Genomic DNA, 14,130 nt, shown 5'->3' with positions numbered 1-14,130 from the left:
AGTAGAATTTTCTGTAATTCAAATCGTTTATTTTTCTCCTGTCAAATTGATTTGCTTGGCCCACCAATTTAGAATTATCAAGAGTCTACTGTGTATCGATAAGAAATCATCTAAGAGAATAATGATTAGGAAAGTACCCTAAAGTCTTTAAGTACGGTAAGTGAAGTCTTTTCTTTAACAGGAAAGTATCCCTAATGTGGCAAATTGCAGAAGCAATGGTGACGGGATCCGATCCAGAAATGGCTTCCATTGAAATATTCTTAGCAATTTCAGAAGCCCTTATTCTATTATGAAACATGAGCTGTCTTACTGCCCAGGTGAACTGTTTGGTATTAGGGTTGTCATTATTTCCACCTTTACTACAACATACCTAAGAGAAAAATAACTCTTAATGGGTCTTGACAGAATTTGTATGTTAACAAACATTTTTAAAATACGGACACTCTTTATATTAGGGCCTACTTTGAAAGCCTAACTCAAAATACTTCATTGCATGATTCAAAACGGGTTTTCCATTAATTTTAAGTTTTGACAAAAATAGTTTCCCCTGCTTTATTCAAATTTTTGTAATTTTTTTATTTTTTCTCTTCTCTTTAACGGACCCTTGAACCCTCTTCCAAACGGATCCCTACTGTTTAAAAGAATCAAAAATATTAAATTATTCTTAAAACCTCAACATTTGGTAGACAAAGTGTAGCCTACACTACCTTTTTTTCCTTATTGTACTGGTACAACCAAAGTAAATATTAACTTTAAATTAAAGGTATATAACCTAAAATGCTATGAGTGTTGCAATGTCCCTAACTATAATTAAGACATAATTTTAATCAAGAAAATGATTAGTCTTTATTTTGTAACAAAAATTAATGTTCTAAACACGAGTGATCCAAAAGTGCTCGATAAATTTTGCACTTCAAACATGGTCTCTAATATATAATGGCTCACTTTCTACTCTTGTTATGAATTATACTATTACCAAGGGTGGCTCCAGGAATAATTGTTTGGTACCGGTAGGCCTGGCCTGACAAGGATCAAGAAAGAGTTTGAGAGTACGAGAGGTTTGATGGGATTTCCCCTCAAAAAGGGGAAATTTTAAATTTAAAGAAAAATAATTATGTAGTTTGAATGCTCTCCCTTTATTTACGTATAATTATATATCTTTATTTATAATTTTGAAATATCTACCAACATCTTGGGTAGACCCAGGCCTACCTGGCCTACCCTCTGGAGCCGCCCCTGAAACAATGTCAATAACAAAAACAAATCATCTGTGTTATACATTGTAGCCTAAATAAAAACATTTGCTACATCCAGTCTCATGGCATAGCCACAGCCTATGTACTAACCAGTTTTTCGTTGTACTGCTGGTGACTGATGATTAGGGGTGTTTGGTGGTGATTGTGATTGGTCTTCTTCAACGCAGGTTTGCTGCGGCGGGGGTATTTACAGCAATTTTCTTCCTGTAATAAATTGTTCTTTGTACTATAATAATTACATAGTTCAATTACTATTTCAGATAACTTGGAGAGTGATAAAGTATGTTCGTATAAGCACTTAGTAAGGAATCGTATCAATGCAGGATATGATGGACTGGTTGTACGAGAGAATTCTTACTTTGACTCTCTCTCCGGAAAACATAGCTTTTCTTGCAAGTTTGAAGTTGAGGCAGGTTCCAAGAAACGTGGATTATTTGTTGTCATGCAAAATTTGCGCTTGAGACAGGACAAAAAGACTGGAGATTGCATTGATTATGTTCAGGTAAGTTATGTAATGTAAAAGACTGGTAACTTAATTTTAGGGTGGCTTGTTGGTTGAACTCAAGATATTTTTCACAAATGATTTTCTCTGAAAGCAGGAAAGGTAATATTTCTTGTTAGCGAATTTCCCATATAGGGAATGAGCTATTACCGTAGATCTCATGGTAAGACTTAGACCCGGGACAAATTTACTTTTTCATTTTGATGTCCATAGAAGCCAAAAACACCATCCGTTCAAATTCATCCTACTAATATTATAAATGTGAAAGTTTGTGTGTTTGTTTGTTTGTTTGAAGTTCAATCATGCAATAACTACTGGACGGATTGGGCTGAAATTTGGCATGATGATAGCTAACATTCCCGATTAACATATAGGCCTATTCTTATCTCAAAATTCCTTTTGGACTCCGCCCCAGTGGCTCTGCAGTTACCCGTGTTAACCTTATGAGTACCTATTCATATTTAAAAAGAATTAAAGAATTTAGTCAGCTGTTTCAACTTTACAAGTTGGTTCTATAATATGTAATAGCATTATTAAGTTATAAGGCTTCCCAACAGGGCGCAGCACTATTATTATTTTGTTTTTGCATATATGACAACAGCTAATTTGAACTAAGCAGAAACAAAAAGTTGTGATACACAGTGAGAACTGTCAAAGTAGGATTGTTTACAGTTATGTTTATGTTTTTAATTTAATGAATAATTTGTGATATTGTGCGAATGTTTGATCATTTATTTTTTTTCTATTGTTAAGTTGCAGTGGTAGAACATTATGGCTATGGTAGATGTGTTATACTATATCATACCGTAAATTTAAAGAACCAAATTTTATCAAACTGTGTCCTCCCCCATTGCAAACGCAAAACTTGAGTATAACTACAATAAGCATTTTATACTTATATGCCAACCCCGTACGAAGAACAGGTACTCTGCTAGTATATATATTTAAGTGTCCGTTAGCACGATAACTCAAGCAAAAATGATCCGATTTCGATGAAATTTTCTACAAATGTGTAAACCTACGTTTATTGGAACGAGTTTGCGAACCAGCTTGATCGGACCTTGGGAATGGGGATTTATGGGGTGAAAATTGGTTTTTCTCGTTTTTGACTCCCAATACTTAAAGTTTCCCAAATTTTCTCTAGATCATTTTGAAGAGCTTAAAATATCAAATAATTTAGTATATTGAAAAAGTGTTTTTCTATGGTTATTGGTTACGGAGAAAATTGTAAATTAGAAATTCCCACGTTATTCTTATGGAGAATAAGTAAACTGGTGTAATTTGCTTGTTTATGGATAACCTTGGCAAATCTATTTATTTTATACTAAGCTATTAATATTTTACTGAAAAACACTCTTTATTACCCTCCCTGTAGGCAGCTAACCTAGGTACTCGTTAAACCTAATGTTATTTAAATTGATTTAATTGAAAATCAAATCAGGCAAATGGAAATTTGCTTAGTCTGCAGATTTGCTGCGCCGGGGGTATTTTAATATTTTAACGATATTGTATGATGAATAAAAATTCTTGATTCTTGATACAGTAATGTTATTGAAATGTTTATATATATACTCATAGTACCAGGTGACTGAGCATTGCTCGTGGTGTTTAATTTGCAGGTGACGTTAAAAAATACATAAACTAAAAACATAAACCTACATATATACAATTTCCATAATATTATAAAGTACAGTATAAAATATGAAATAAAACAGATTACATAATAACATCTCTCATGCTGACGTATAAGTGCTATTTGCACAACATTTAATGCATGACCCTATCGTCTCAAGTAATTGCAAACCATTGTAGGCCTTAATAAACTCGCATTACTGACACAGTAAAGATACCAAAATAGAAATTTAAAGTCAAGTCAATAATTTATTTCCACACAACGTTTTACAGATCCAGCATAGCTGGGAAACAGGTCAAATAATCATGGACAATTAAAATACATAAAACTATAATAACTATAGGTCGGCCGCTTAGAACGACCTGCGCGAAATTTTTAGCACATTTAGGGGAGGTAACGGCGGGGGAGGGTATGTTCCCCCTCTCCGCCAATGGCCGTTTTCACACTGCACAACAAGACACCAGCACGACACCGACACGGCGCCGCTCCGGTGTCGTGGGAGTTGAAATCCTGTGTTACCAAATGGAACTGCTTACACAATGATATAATAACATTTCATGATGCTCAAATATTGATGCGATTTAGGCTATATAATATTTTTTGCAGGACCTATTTTTCTCAAGTTATGAAGAACGTAATTGTTTACATTTTTATCAGCTGTATAATTTATTTGCTGTAAATTTTTATAAAAGGTTGGGGGTGGGGCGGCAGCGGAGTTCATTCGTCCGTTCGTTCGTTTGTTTTGTGCCGATAGAGCCGAAGCCCCTCGACTTCAACCCGGTACCTATAATTAAACATACCCGGGCCCCATGGTGTAGGCCGAAGCATACGCACCAACCTTAGGCACACCATGGGCGGATGACTTAAGGTCATCAGGCTCACCGGCTGCCGAAGCAACCCTTCGGAAAGAGGGTTGCCCCTCAATCCTAACTATGGATACCGGTTACTTGGTTTTACGTCCCTCCAACTGGGTTCCCCCAGGGCCGAAACCCCGACAGACCATGATGGAGTCCCTGGACGCAACATAGTGCAAGCAACACTCGGGACCTATCTAATCCCTGACAGGCCGTAATCGGCCATCAAAGCCAGGAGGAAGGGGACCGTCAGCGTGCTGACGGGACCTCCTATTTACATCACTACCCGATCGAGACCATCCCATTCGCTGGGAAGCCAGGGCGATAGATCCCTAGATACCCCCAGCGGGCTTGGTCCCAGCACCCGATCTACTTCATTTGCCCATCTAACCCAACATCACTGCCGGGCCATCAGGGTTTCCCAAAAGGAGGCAGGTATAGAAGTAGGACCCACCCGGATGAACCTATCCACCAAAGGTGGCGACACCCTTAACTCAATTGAGGTTCCAGGGAGAACCCCCCACACTCAAGATAACCTTCCGGGCTCAGAGACAGGGATTGGCTGATGGAGTGCGCCCAGCCGTTACCCTCACACTGCGGAAAGTTACGTTCCCCGTGAGCTTACGGGTACTTGCCCGATTTCACCTCCAGGAAAGGCTACTTCCAAAGTCGAGGATTTGCCCCACATAATGTTGATCGCACACAGCAAGCGGGCCGAAACCCATAGAACCATAGCCACAGGCAGGTGAGAGATTGATGGCGCACTACCACCTCTCGCAGAGTTGAACATCCCACCAACCTGGATGGAGGAATGTCACTGGGTACTCTCCCCTAAGGGGCTGGCTTGTCCAGTCGTCCATAGCTATGGCCTACTTGCAGCGCCAATTCCAACACCAAGCAGTTACCTCCCATTTGGGGGCTTTGCTTGCCCGTTTTCCACCTCCCAGGAAGAGGCTACTTCCAGAGCCGAGGATATGCCTCACATAATGTCAGTCGTACACTACAAGCAGGGCAAGCCCCAAAGAACCACAGCCACAGGCAGGTGGGAGACCAAAGTCTCGCAGAGCTGAACACCCACCATCCTGGATGGAGGAATGTCACTGGGTACTCTCACTTTGGGTACAACCCAAAGAGGCTGGCTTGTTCAGTCGTCGCCTACCTGAAGTGCCGGTTCCAACATCGGGCAATTACCTCCCCTCTGGGGGGCAACGGCAGCGGAGTGGGGGAAGAGCCATAGTCTGTCTCACTCCCACAGCTCGGTATCCCTCTCTCGCACCAATGCTACGAGGAGGACGCTTTCTAAGTGGCCGACCTATATAAAGTATTCTAAGAAATCAAATATCTACATCATTTAAAAAACCATCAACTTTGTAATACACTTTATTAAGCAGCAATTTGGTAACTTCTTTTTTGTATTTTTGAAAAGATTCTAATGAGTTAATATTTTCAGGCAGTTTAAAGGCAGTAAAAATACCATCATTGCAGTATTATCTTTTTTTTAAGCTGAGCCATTGTATAAGCCTAAGACTTGATGTTATAATAGATGATATCAAATTTTGTAGTTAATTGGCCTATATTTGGCATTGGGTTTCCTCTTTCAATTAATTGATTAATTAATTGCTGTTAGACACATCGTACAGTTTTGTGCTAGGCCTAAGAAAAGGTTAGCCTATTTTTATTCGAAACTAATGAATTCACTGATATAACTTTTTAGAAATATAGGCCTAGTGTAAACAAAATAGTTTAGTTTAGTTTAGCAAAATAATTAGTAAAAACTGCAAATAAACAATCTGAATACTGTTTATTTTAAGGTTCTGTGAGAAAAAAATGTCATAGGCCTAGCCTTATTTATATGAGTGTGAAGGGGCTAGTTTTTGTACTGTTTCACATTTCAAATGTGTCTAAATAAAACAAACATGTTAAAATTAAAGTATAAATTTGAATCCCTAGTTAACCCATTAAACATATACCATAACTTATTTGTTTAGTTTGTTTAACATGTAAATCATCTTAATTTTAATTTTGTCACGTTTAATTAAGTTGTAAAGCCAATTTATTTTCGGTAGACGTTCCCCTTTCACTATAAATTTAATTAACAATCATTTCAATGAAGTAAATTGCTTGATGCGGCACTGGCGCTCGGAGCTCTGCCGGCTGGGCCTTAGATGAAAGAAGTTAGATACTGAGTTTCTGGCATGTAATTATCATTATGTTACATAAAATATGTGATTCAACCACGGAGGATGGTAAATAAATTTATGTTTATGCAATTTATTGCTAATTAAACAGTATAATTTAAAACAAACCCCTTAAATCAAAGAAATCATTTAATATATCCATTATTAACATCCCTTATTCGTAAAACCTCCTTCATAGGTTGGTAAACAAAACCAAGTTGGTCAAAATAAAGATAAAATCGGGAAATTTTTAATTGGATTAAGATCAAATTTCTGTTTTACTTATACATAATACCAAGTTTCATAATGAACGGTTTAAAAAATGCATAGATACAATTTTTATGTGAAAAAAATTGTGTGATAAAAATTAGACGAAAACTTGACAAAAATCACACAAAACTGCATTTTTGAACGTCTGTAATTTTATTTAAAAAGTAGTGAGGCCATATTTTAATGGCTAAAGACACTCTCACCAATCCAGTGAATACATTAAAATGACTTGGATCTTGATTACTCTCGTTTTCCTGGAGAAGATAGCGTAAAATGCCATCTTGAGTGTTACAGATAGACAGAAAGACAGACAGACAGACAGAAATAGAGATAAGACTTGTTTCTGCTTCTTTAATGTATATAAAACATAAAAATAACCTTAAAATATATAATTCTGAGCAATGTACAGACAAAAATCTAATTTTATTTATATAGATAGGATATTTGTTGTTCATCATAGGCTATGTTAAAATATACAGAGCTCTCCCACCACCTTTTATTACCAGCCATTACTGCTTTTTCATTGTATAGTAACTTTAGTCAAATTAAAGTAACTATTCTGCTTCTGAGGTGGCAGTTTTAAGTTTCTCTTGTATAAATGAATGAATGAATTATATCTTTATTCCAACAAATTATTTACAGAATTTGTTCACAAATCCTATTTGAAGGAGAAAAACATAAGTGAATTTAAAAGAATAACATAAAATTAACCTTTGCATTACATCTATGTTTACAAAGCGTGCATTTTTATAAGGAATAAGCCGACATGGGCAGCAAGCCTGTGTGTCGACTGTAGTTGCGTCCAAACATAACATTATTTATCAAAAACAAAATCTAAATAAATAAATAACGGAAGATATGATGAGGTGAAAATATTATCTAAATGGAGTTACAAGAGCAAACCATGTGAAAAAATACTAGTGGCATAATTAAGTTTAAATAAAAAATAACATAACTGTAATACATACGGTTTTCAAAGTGTGTCTAGAGGGGGTGAGGCGGGCGGTGGAGAACGAGTCGTCAGAGTACAATGGTCAGGTCGCATTTCGTGTTGTTAAGGAGCGTCTGTGTCTGTAATCAGCTGTGATGATAAGCTCAGCCTCGTACCTGCCTAGTCCAAGTAACCACTCATTGACACGGCGTTTGAATATGTTTAAAGTGGAGGAGTCAAAGAGATTAACGCTTTGAAAATTGTTTTGTAAGTTACGAAATAGAACGTGTGCAATATAAAATGAGTTGGTCGATGAAAAGGATTTGTATTGTTGTAGTGATAAAATTCCAATTCGGGTAGAATATCTAGTATTATGTGTATGGGAAATTATGGAGAAAATGTTGTTATAATTTTTAAAAATATGACTTAGAACATTTTTTATGAAAAGTTGTCTGATCGTTAAAACTGACACATCCTTAAAGAGAGTGTCAGATGGGTAACGCCTGCACTTCCCAAAATCAATTTTTAATATTAACTTTTGTGTTATATTTAATGGCTCTAAAATCCTTTTAAAACAACCCCCCCCCCCCAGCTTATGATTCCGAAGGATAAAAGTGATTGAACAAAAGCGTAGTACATTAATTTCATTTTACTTTCATTTAGAATCTGATTCAGCTGACCGATAGCATAGATATATTTTCTAATTTTGCTGTTTAAATATTGAATACTAGCTGTAACCCGCGGGCTTTGCCCCGTTTAACTTCTTAATTTTCAAGATTATCTCGTTCGCATGGCTCAATCACGTCCTGGTTGAAGTTTGTTCGCTACGCTCACTCACCTTTAGGTTGGAGCTCGTTCGCTAGGCTCACTCACCTTTAGGTTACTGTTCAGGTTAGCTCGTTCGCTACGCTAACTCGCCTCCAGGTTGAAGTTCGTTCGCTACGCTCACTCACCTTTTGGTTGCAAATTAGCTGTTGTCATTAATGTAAAAGAGATAATAGTGCTGCACCCTGTTGGTAATCCTTGTAACTTTAATGCTATTGAACATCATAGAACGGTACCAACTTGTTTAATTGAAACAGCTGTTAAGATTCAATAATTCCATTTCTCATAAGGTTAACATGGGAAACTCCAGAGCCACTGGGGTGGAGCCCGAAAGGATTTTTGAAATAAGAATATGCCTATATGTTAATCGGGAATGTGAGCTATCATCATGCCAAATTTCAGCCCAATCCGACCAGTATTTTTCGCGTTCACTTGTCACAAACATACATCCATACATCCAAACTTTCTCATTTATAATATTAGTAGGATGACTAGACCACTTAAGACGGTAATCAAAGACCACTCCTAAATATTTGAATGACTCTACTTTTTCAATAGATTCGCATGTACAGTTGGCGTCGAGGTAATCACCACAGGTGTGAATAACAAGATTTTCTAAATTGTAATCAGATTTTAAACTTAAAGAAATTGGCATAAGCTTAGTTTTTGATGAATTTAAAGAGAGTATATTCTGGTTTAACCATAACTTGGTTTCCATTAGGTCGTGCAAAGCTTTGTTGCGGGCCTCAGACCAAGCTTTTCCGCTGTTCAAAATTAAAGTGTCTTCAGCAAATAAGAAAAGTTTACCAAAAATATTAAGTTTTGAAATATTATTTATATATATTATAAATAAAACAGGCCCAAGTGTACTGCCTTGAACCACGCCATAGTTAACATTATTCAACATTACTGTTGGTGTTATGTATTGATACAAGCAGTGACGTAGCCAGTTTGGTTGCTTCTGATCTTAAATATAATATTTTTTTGTTAAATTAAATGTAAAATTATACAATCATACTGTATTGACGTTGGGGTTGGTTACTTTCAATGCCAAGAGAGCTAAAAATGACCGTTCTAGGGCCTATATTTAAAAAAAAAATTCTCGGACCCCCTTTTACCCCGGTCGACCCACCCTATTTTTGAATCCTGGCTACGTCACTGATACAAGTTGAGATCTTTGAGACAGATAACTTTTAAACCATTGAAGTGCGTTACCCCTTACGCCAACTGCTTCCGATTTGGAAAAAAGCTTAGATCGATCAACTGAATCAAATGCATTTTTAAGATCTAAAAATATTAATATTGGGTGTTCATTATCTGAAATTGCCGAAATGTATATAGCAAAGTGAGGCAAAGAACTATCCTATATATTAAAACGTGACAGGGTTTTTTTATTTCACGATTCTGAATCAACCACTTGATGGATTTTCATGATTTTTGTGTTGAAAGAAAGATCATTTTGAGAACTAGGGAATGTTGAGGCCATAATTTTAGTTTAGAGTTTCAGTTTCTTAGAAATTAAGTTTAAATTTTCAAAAAGTCTAGCAGCCGACGGACAAGTTTAAGTCGTTTTAGTGGTGGTTTAACTAACAGCTGGTTTCTAACTGTCAATGAAATGTTTATGTTACAAGTTGTTTGTATACAAAAATATTGATCGTCAGAGTTTGCCTACACACTATTTCACTTTAAAATGTAGTTTATTTCCTACCGTAAAAGATCTATTTTATCAGGAGATTGTTTAATGTTGAACTAAACCTTTTAAAGATATAATCAAGTATTGTCATAAATGCAATCTGTCTAAGTATAAGTGCTTAATCCTTTAAAATATAAGTTGTATACCTGTTGATACATCTTTTTCTAAATGTTTGAATATAAGTATGACTGCATACAGTACACATTTTATTCGTAATGAAAATGTCAACCGGTGTAGTAGGTCTCCAGAAAAGTGACCAGTAAGCTGCAGGGTGTCAGTAGAAACCAAAATCGATTCATACGATATCATAACTATCCCAGTAGTACTGTATGGTTCAGAAACTTGATAAAGGGGTATATTCCAAAAGTAGACCAAAAGGCTCGGATCTCGGATGGACTGGACAGGCTTTATGCATGGTGGAGATGGAGAGAAGATACTTCAACTTTTAAAAGTGTATTCCAAGGAGTACTACAAGGTGGATGACCACTTGGAAGACCAAGTAATGAAAGACATCTTCAGACTGGTATCTTCCTTAGAAATGGCAGGGGATAGAAGAGAACGGGAGGCCAGGATCATTTTAGAGGTTTCAGTGGCCAAGGTGGTAAAATAAGGTACGGTAAGTGATAGTGCAGTGGAAGGTGGTATGTAGCTACTGTACTCAAAGCCAGTGTGTGTGAATCGGCCACCAAGTTGTAAACTAGCTGTTCTGAATCATATTCAGTTTTAATTGACTACTCGATTCCCGTACATAGGACGGGCCAACAGCTCGTTTACACTAAAACATAATTTAAAAGCACTTCATACTTATTTGGTATTTTTCAGCTGAGGCAAGTTGACAAAGACTTTATTAGCGAGAATCTAAACATCAACTTAAACTTAAAGAAAAATCCCTTGCCTTGGGTGACATTTTGTGGCGATCTGAAAGCGCAGCGAGATGGTAACTTAGAAAATGAAAAATCAACAGACCTGGCAGTGACTGGGTTTGTGAGTGACTACTATGCTGTTGAGGTGGAAATTTTCATCAGCAAACTCCCTATACTCAATGACAAAATTGAGTTGGAGATGATTTTCACCCCGTACTTGAGTAAGTTTTTTTATTCTCTTACTTCTGTATTCTTAATTAATATTTTACCAATTTCAAACTAGGTTATTTTTAGGTTGATATGTTTAACTTTTATTCAGATAGATCATGTTGTTGTTTATTAATAGACTAAGATAATTAACAATTATTACTCAATGAGTGTGGACTGCTATGAGGGACACAGAAAGGTTATGTTTTGGTAAATTATTTAAGCCAACCAAGATGAAGGAAATCCCCAAATTTTACTATGTGTCCATAAAAGAACAATCTAAAAAACTGTATAAATTTTACTTGGTGTAAGTATAACACGAGAGATGTATCATCAGGGCTGAATTTAGCATTTGCTCCTAGGCCCAATAATCTTCCCCCCCCCCCCCCCTAGTCTGGTTAAAGCTACTTTCTTACTACCTTTGATCAAAACTACCTATATCATCGTTGCTCAAACACCACTCCACAATGCAATTGTATCACTGCAAGTTTTTTGAAGAATTTACTTGATTCTGGCCTTAACGAAATTCTGTATTAATCACTCTTAGCAATTGTATGTATTAAATAGAGGGCTCACGTTTGTGGGACTGAATCAAAACGATTTAACCATCCAACCAGCAGAACATTCCTGCAACAAACCATGGCCTTTGCAAACTTATTCAATTGTGGAGCGAACTCGGAATACTGAAGATAATATAAAACATATGTTGCCAAATAATTTGGCCAATTTTTAACCCTCCTAAAACTGAGTTAACAGTATTTTTCATAACAAGAGTAGAAAGTGAGTCGTTACATATTTGAGGCCATGTTTAAAGTGCGAGATTTATCGAGCCTCAAACAACCTCGTGTTTTGAACGTTACTTTTTGCTACAATACAAAAATAATTATTTTCTTAATCAAATCAGACATTGGATATTTCTTTATTACAGTTAGGAACGTTACAAAACTAATAGCATTTTTTAGTTTATGCCTTCAATATGAAGTTAATATTTACTTTGGTTTTACAGTTTTGGCTGTTGAAAATTAAAACAGTTTACAAAACAATGACACATCTTTGTTTACGTTGGCAAAATCCAAAAATGATAGTAAATATTACTTTCGAATAGTAAACATTCCTTTTCCATAGTAAACAATGTAACCATGAATTCTTGCAAGTGATAAACATGTAACGAAAACAGGTCATTTCGCAGTAGTGACAAAAAAATCAACTTGGAATGTGAAACCATGCAACTGAAAGATATTGGTAATCAGACCTCCACAAGTCACTTTTTAAACTCCCAGGCATGGCCATTTCTGGTAGCAAAGTGAGTGTACTACCTAAATCTTTAGAATTAACTTCTACAATCAATAATGATAAGAAATCATGTAGTATATCTGTCTTCCATCAAAACATACAATGTCTAGCAACTAGAATTGACTCATTAATTATCACAATTGAAGAATTAAAGCCACATATTATAATTTTGACTGAACATAAATTAAACCAACATGAAATAACAAAACTCAAAATACCAGGGTATCAAGTTTCGACCTGGTACACTAGAACGGATTTCGGGGGAGGGGGAGTATTAATTTTGGTGTCAGAAAAAATTGAATTCAAAAATATAATGCTAAGTTCATTACAGGCGCTTAATCAAGATAAAATCTTTGAATCTTGTGTAACAGAAATTAAAGCAGGCAAAGAAAAATTTTTAGTGGCTGGGGTATATAGAACACCATCACAAGACGTTGATATATATTTGGAAAAACTTAGTGAACTTTTGAAAATTTTAAGTAAAACTGACAAAAAAATTTTATTGGGGGGTGATTTTAATATCGATGTTTTGAGGGAAGACAATAAGAAAAAGAAGTTTGTTAATGTTTTGCAGATGCATGGTTTTAAATATACAATTAAAATTCCAACTAGAGTTGCTGAAAAGAGTGTATCTGCCATTGATAATTTTATTACTAATTTGGATAACAAATTTTTTGAAGTAGAATGTTTAATTACAGCATTGTCAGATCATGATGGACAACTTTTTAAAATCCTCAGTTCAAAAAATACAAAAAACAATTTAAATCTTAAAATACATAAGTATGAAAGGAGGTATAAACAAGAGAGCATTAACCTTTTCATTTATGACCTTTCCAAAGAGGATTGGACAAAACTTTACAACTGTAATGTGGAAGACAAATTTACTTATTTCTATAACATTTTAAAATATTACTTCGATTTACATTTCCCTAAAACAAAAATAGTTTCTAGTAATGTAAATAATGGATGGATTGATGATGAAATTATCAATGAGCATCATGAAATAATTGCAGAACATGACTTGTATAGAGATGATAGAAGTAACATAGCATTGAAGAATTATATTAAGGAACACAAGAAGAGATACAAAAAAATGATAGAACTTAAGAAAAAAAACCATTTTGACAATAAAATTAGAAATTCTACCAATGTTAACAAAACTGTTTGGAAAATTGTGAACTCTGAAACAAAAAGTAAAAAAGAAAGATGTCATAGTAATATTTCACTCAAACATAACGACAAAAAAATAGAAGAACCATATGCTGTCGCAAACATCCTAAATGATTATTTTGCTGAGATGGTTGACAAAAATGTTTTACCAAAATTAAAGAAAACCCAACAAAATTCTGATAAAAGTATTTTAAACATAAAATTTAGGTGTCAAACCATCGATGAATCAATTTTGACATCCATAATTGATTCAATAAAACCTAAATGGTCATCCGGTTATGATGAAATTCCAATCAAAATTATTAAAGAATCAAAATCTGTTTTGTTAAAGCCACTTTTACATGTGATTAATACATCACTAATAACAGGTGCTTTCCCCGCTCAACTAAAAATATCAAAAATAATTCCAGTATATAAAAAAGGTGATAAAAAAGATCCGCAAAACTATAGACCATT

General features: G+C 35.3%; 1 protein-coding gene across 3 annotated transcripts in view; it reads left to right on the top strand.

Moving 5' to 3' along the window:
* LOC129005480 (uncharacterized) overlaps nt 1-14,130 on the top strand; it is a 28,837-nt gene that overhangs the window by 2,870 nt on the left and 11,837 nt on the right. For 2 of the 3 annotated variants that reach the window (XR_008491831.1, XM_054434385.1), the window contains exons 2-3: nt 1,517-1,758; nt 10,964-11,225. Coding sequence is in view for 2 of the 3 variants with exons in the window: in XM_054434385.1 (XP_054290360.1) it covers nt 1,517-1,758; nt 10,964-11,225 (504 nt within the window). In the remaining variant the exon portion in view is untranslated. Of the gene's footprint in view, nt 1-265; nt 318-1,516; nt 1,759-10,963; nt 11,226-14,130 lie in introns of those variants that run through there. The other variant, XM_054434394.1, reaches the window with a different exon arrangement.

This window comes from Macrosteles quadrilineatus, unplaced genomic scaffold, assembly GCF_028750875.1.
Source record: "Macrosteles quadrilineatus isolate MER2022 unplaced genomic scaffold, UCM_ALF_1.0 Scaffold_1__1_contigs__length_201487025, whole genome shotgun sequence".
Taxonomy (NCBI): Eukaryota; Metazoa; Arthropoda; class Insecta; order Hemiptera; family Cicadellidae; genus Macrosteles; species Macrosteles quadrilineatus.
This window is presented reverse-complemented; position numbering and strand designations above follow the sequence as displayed.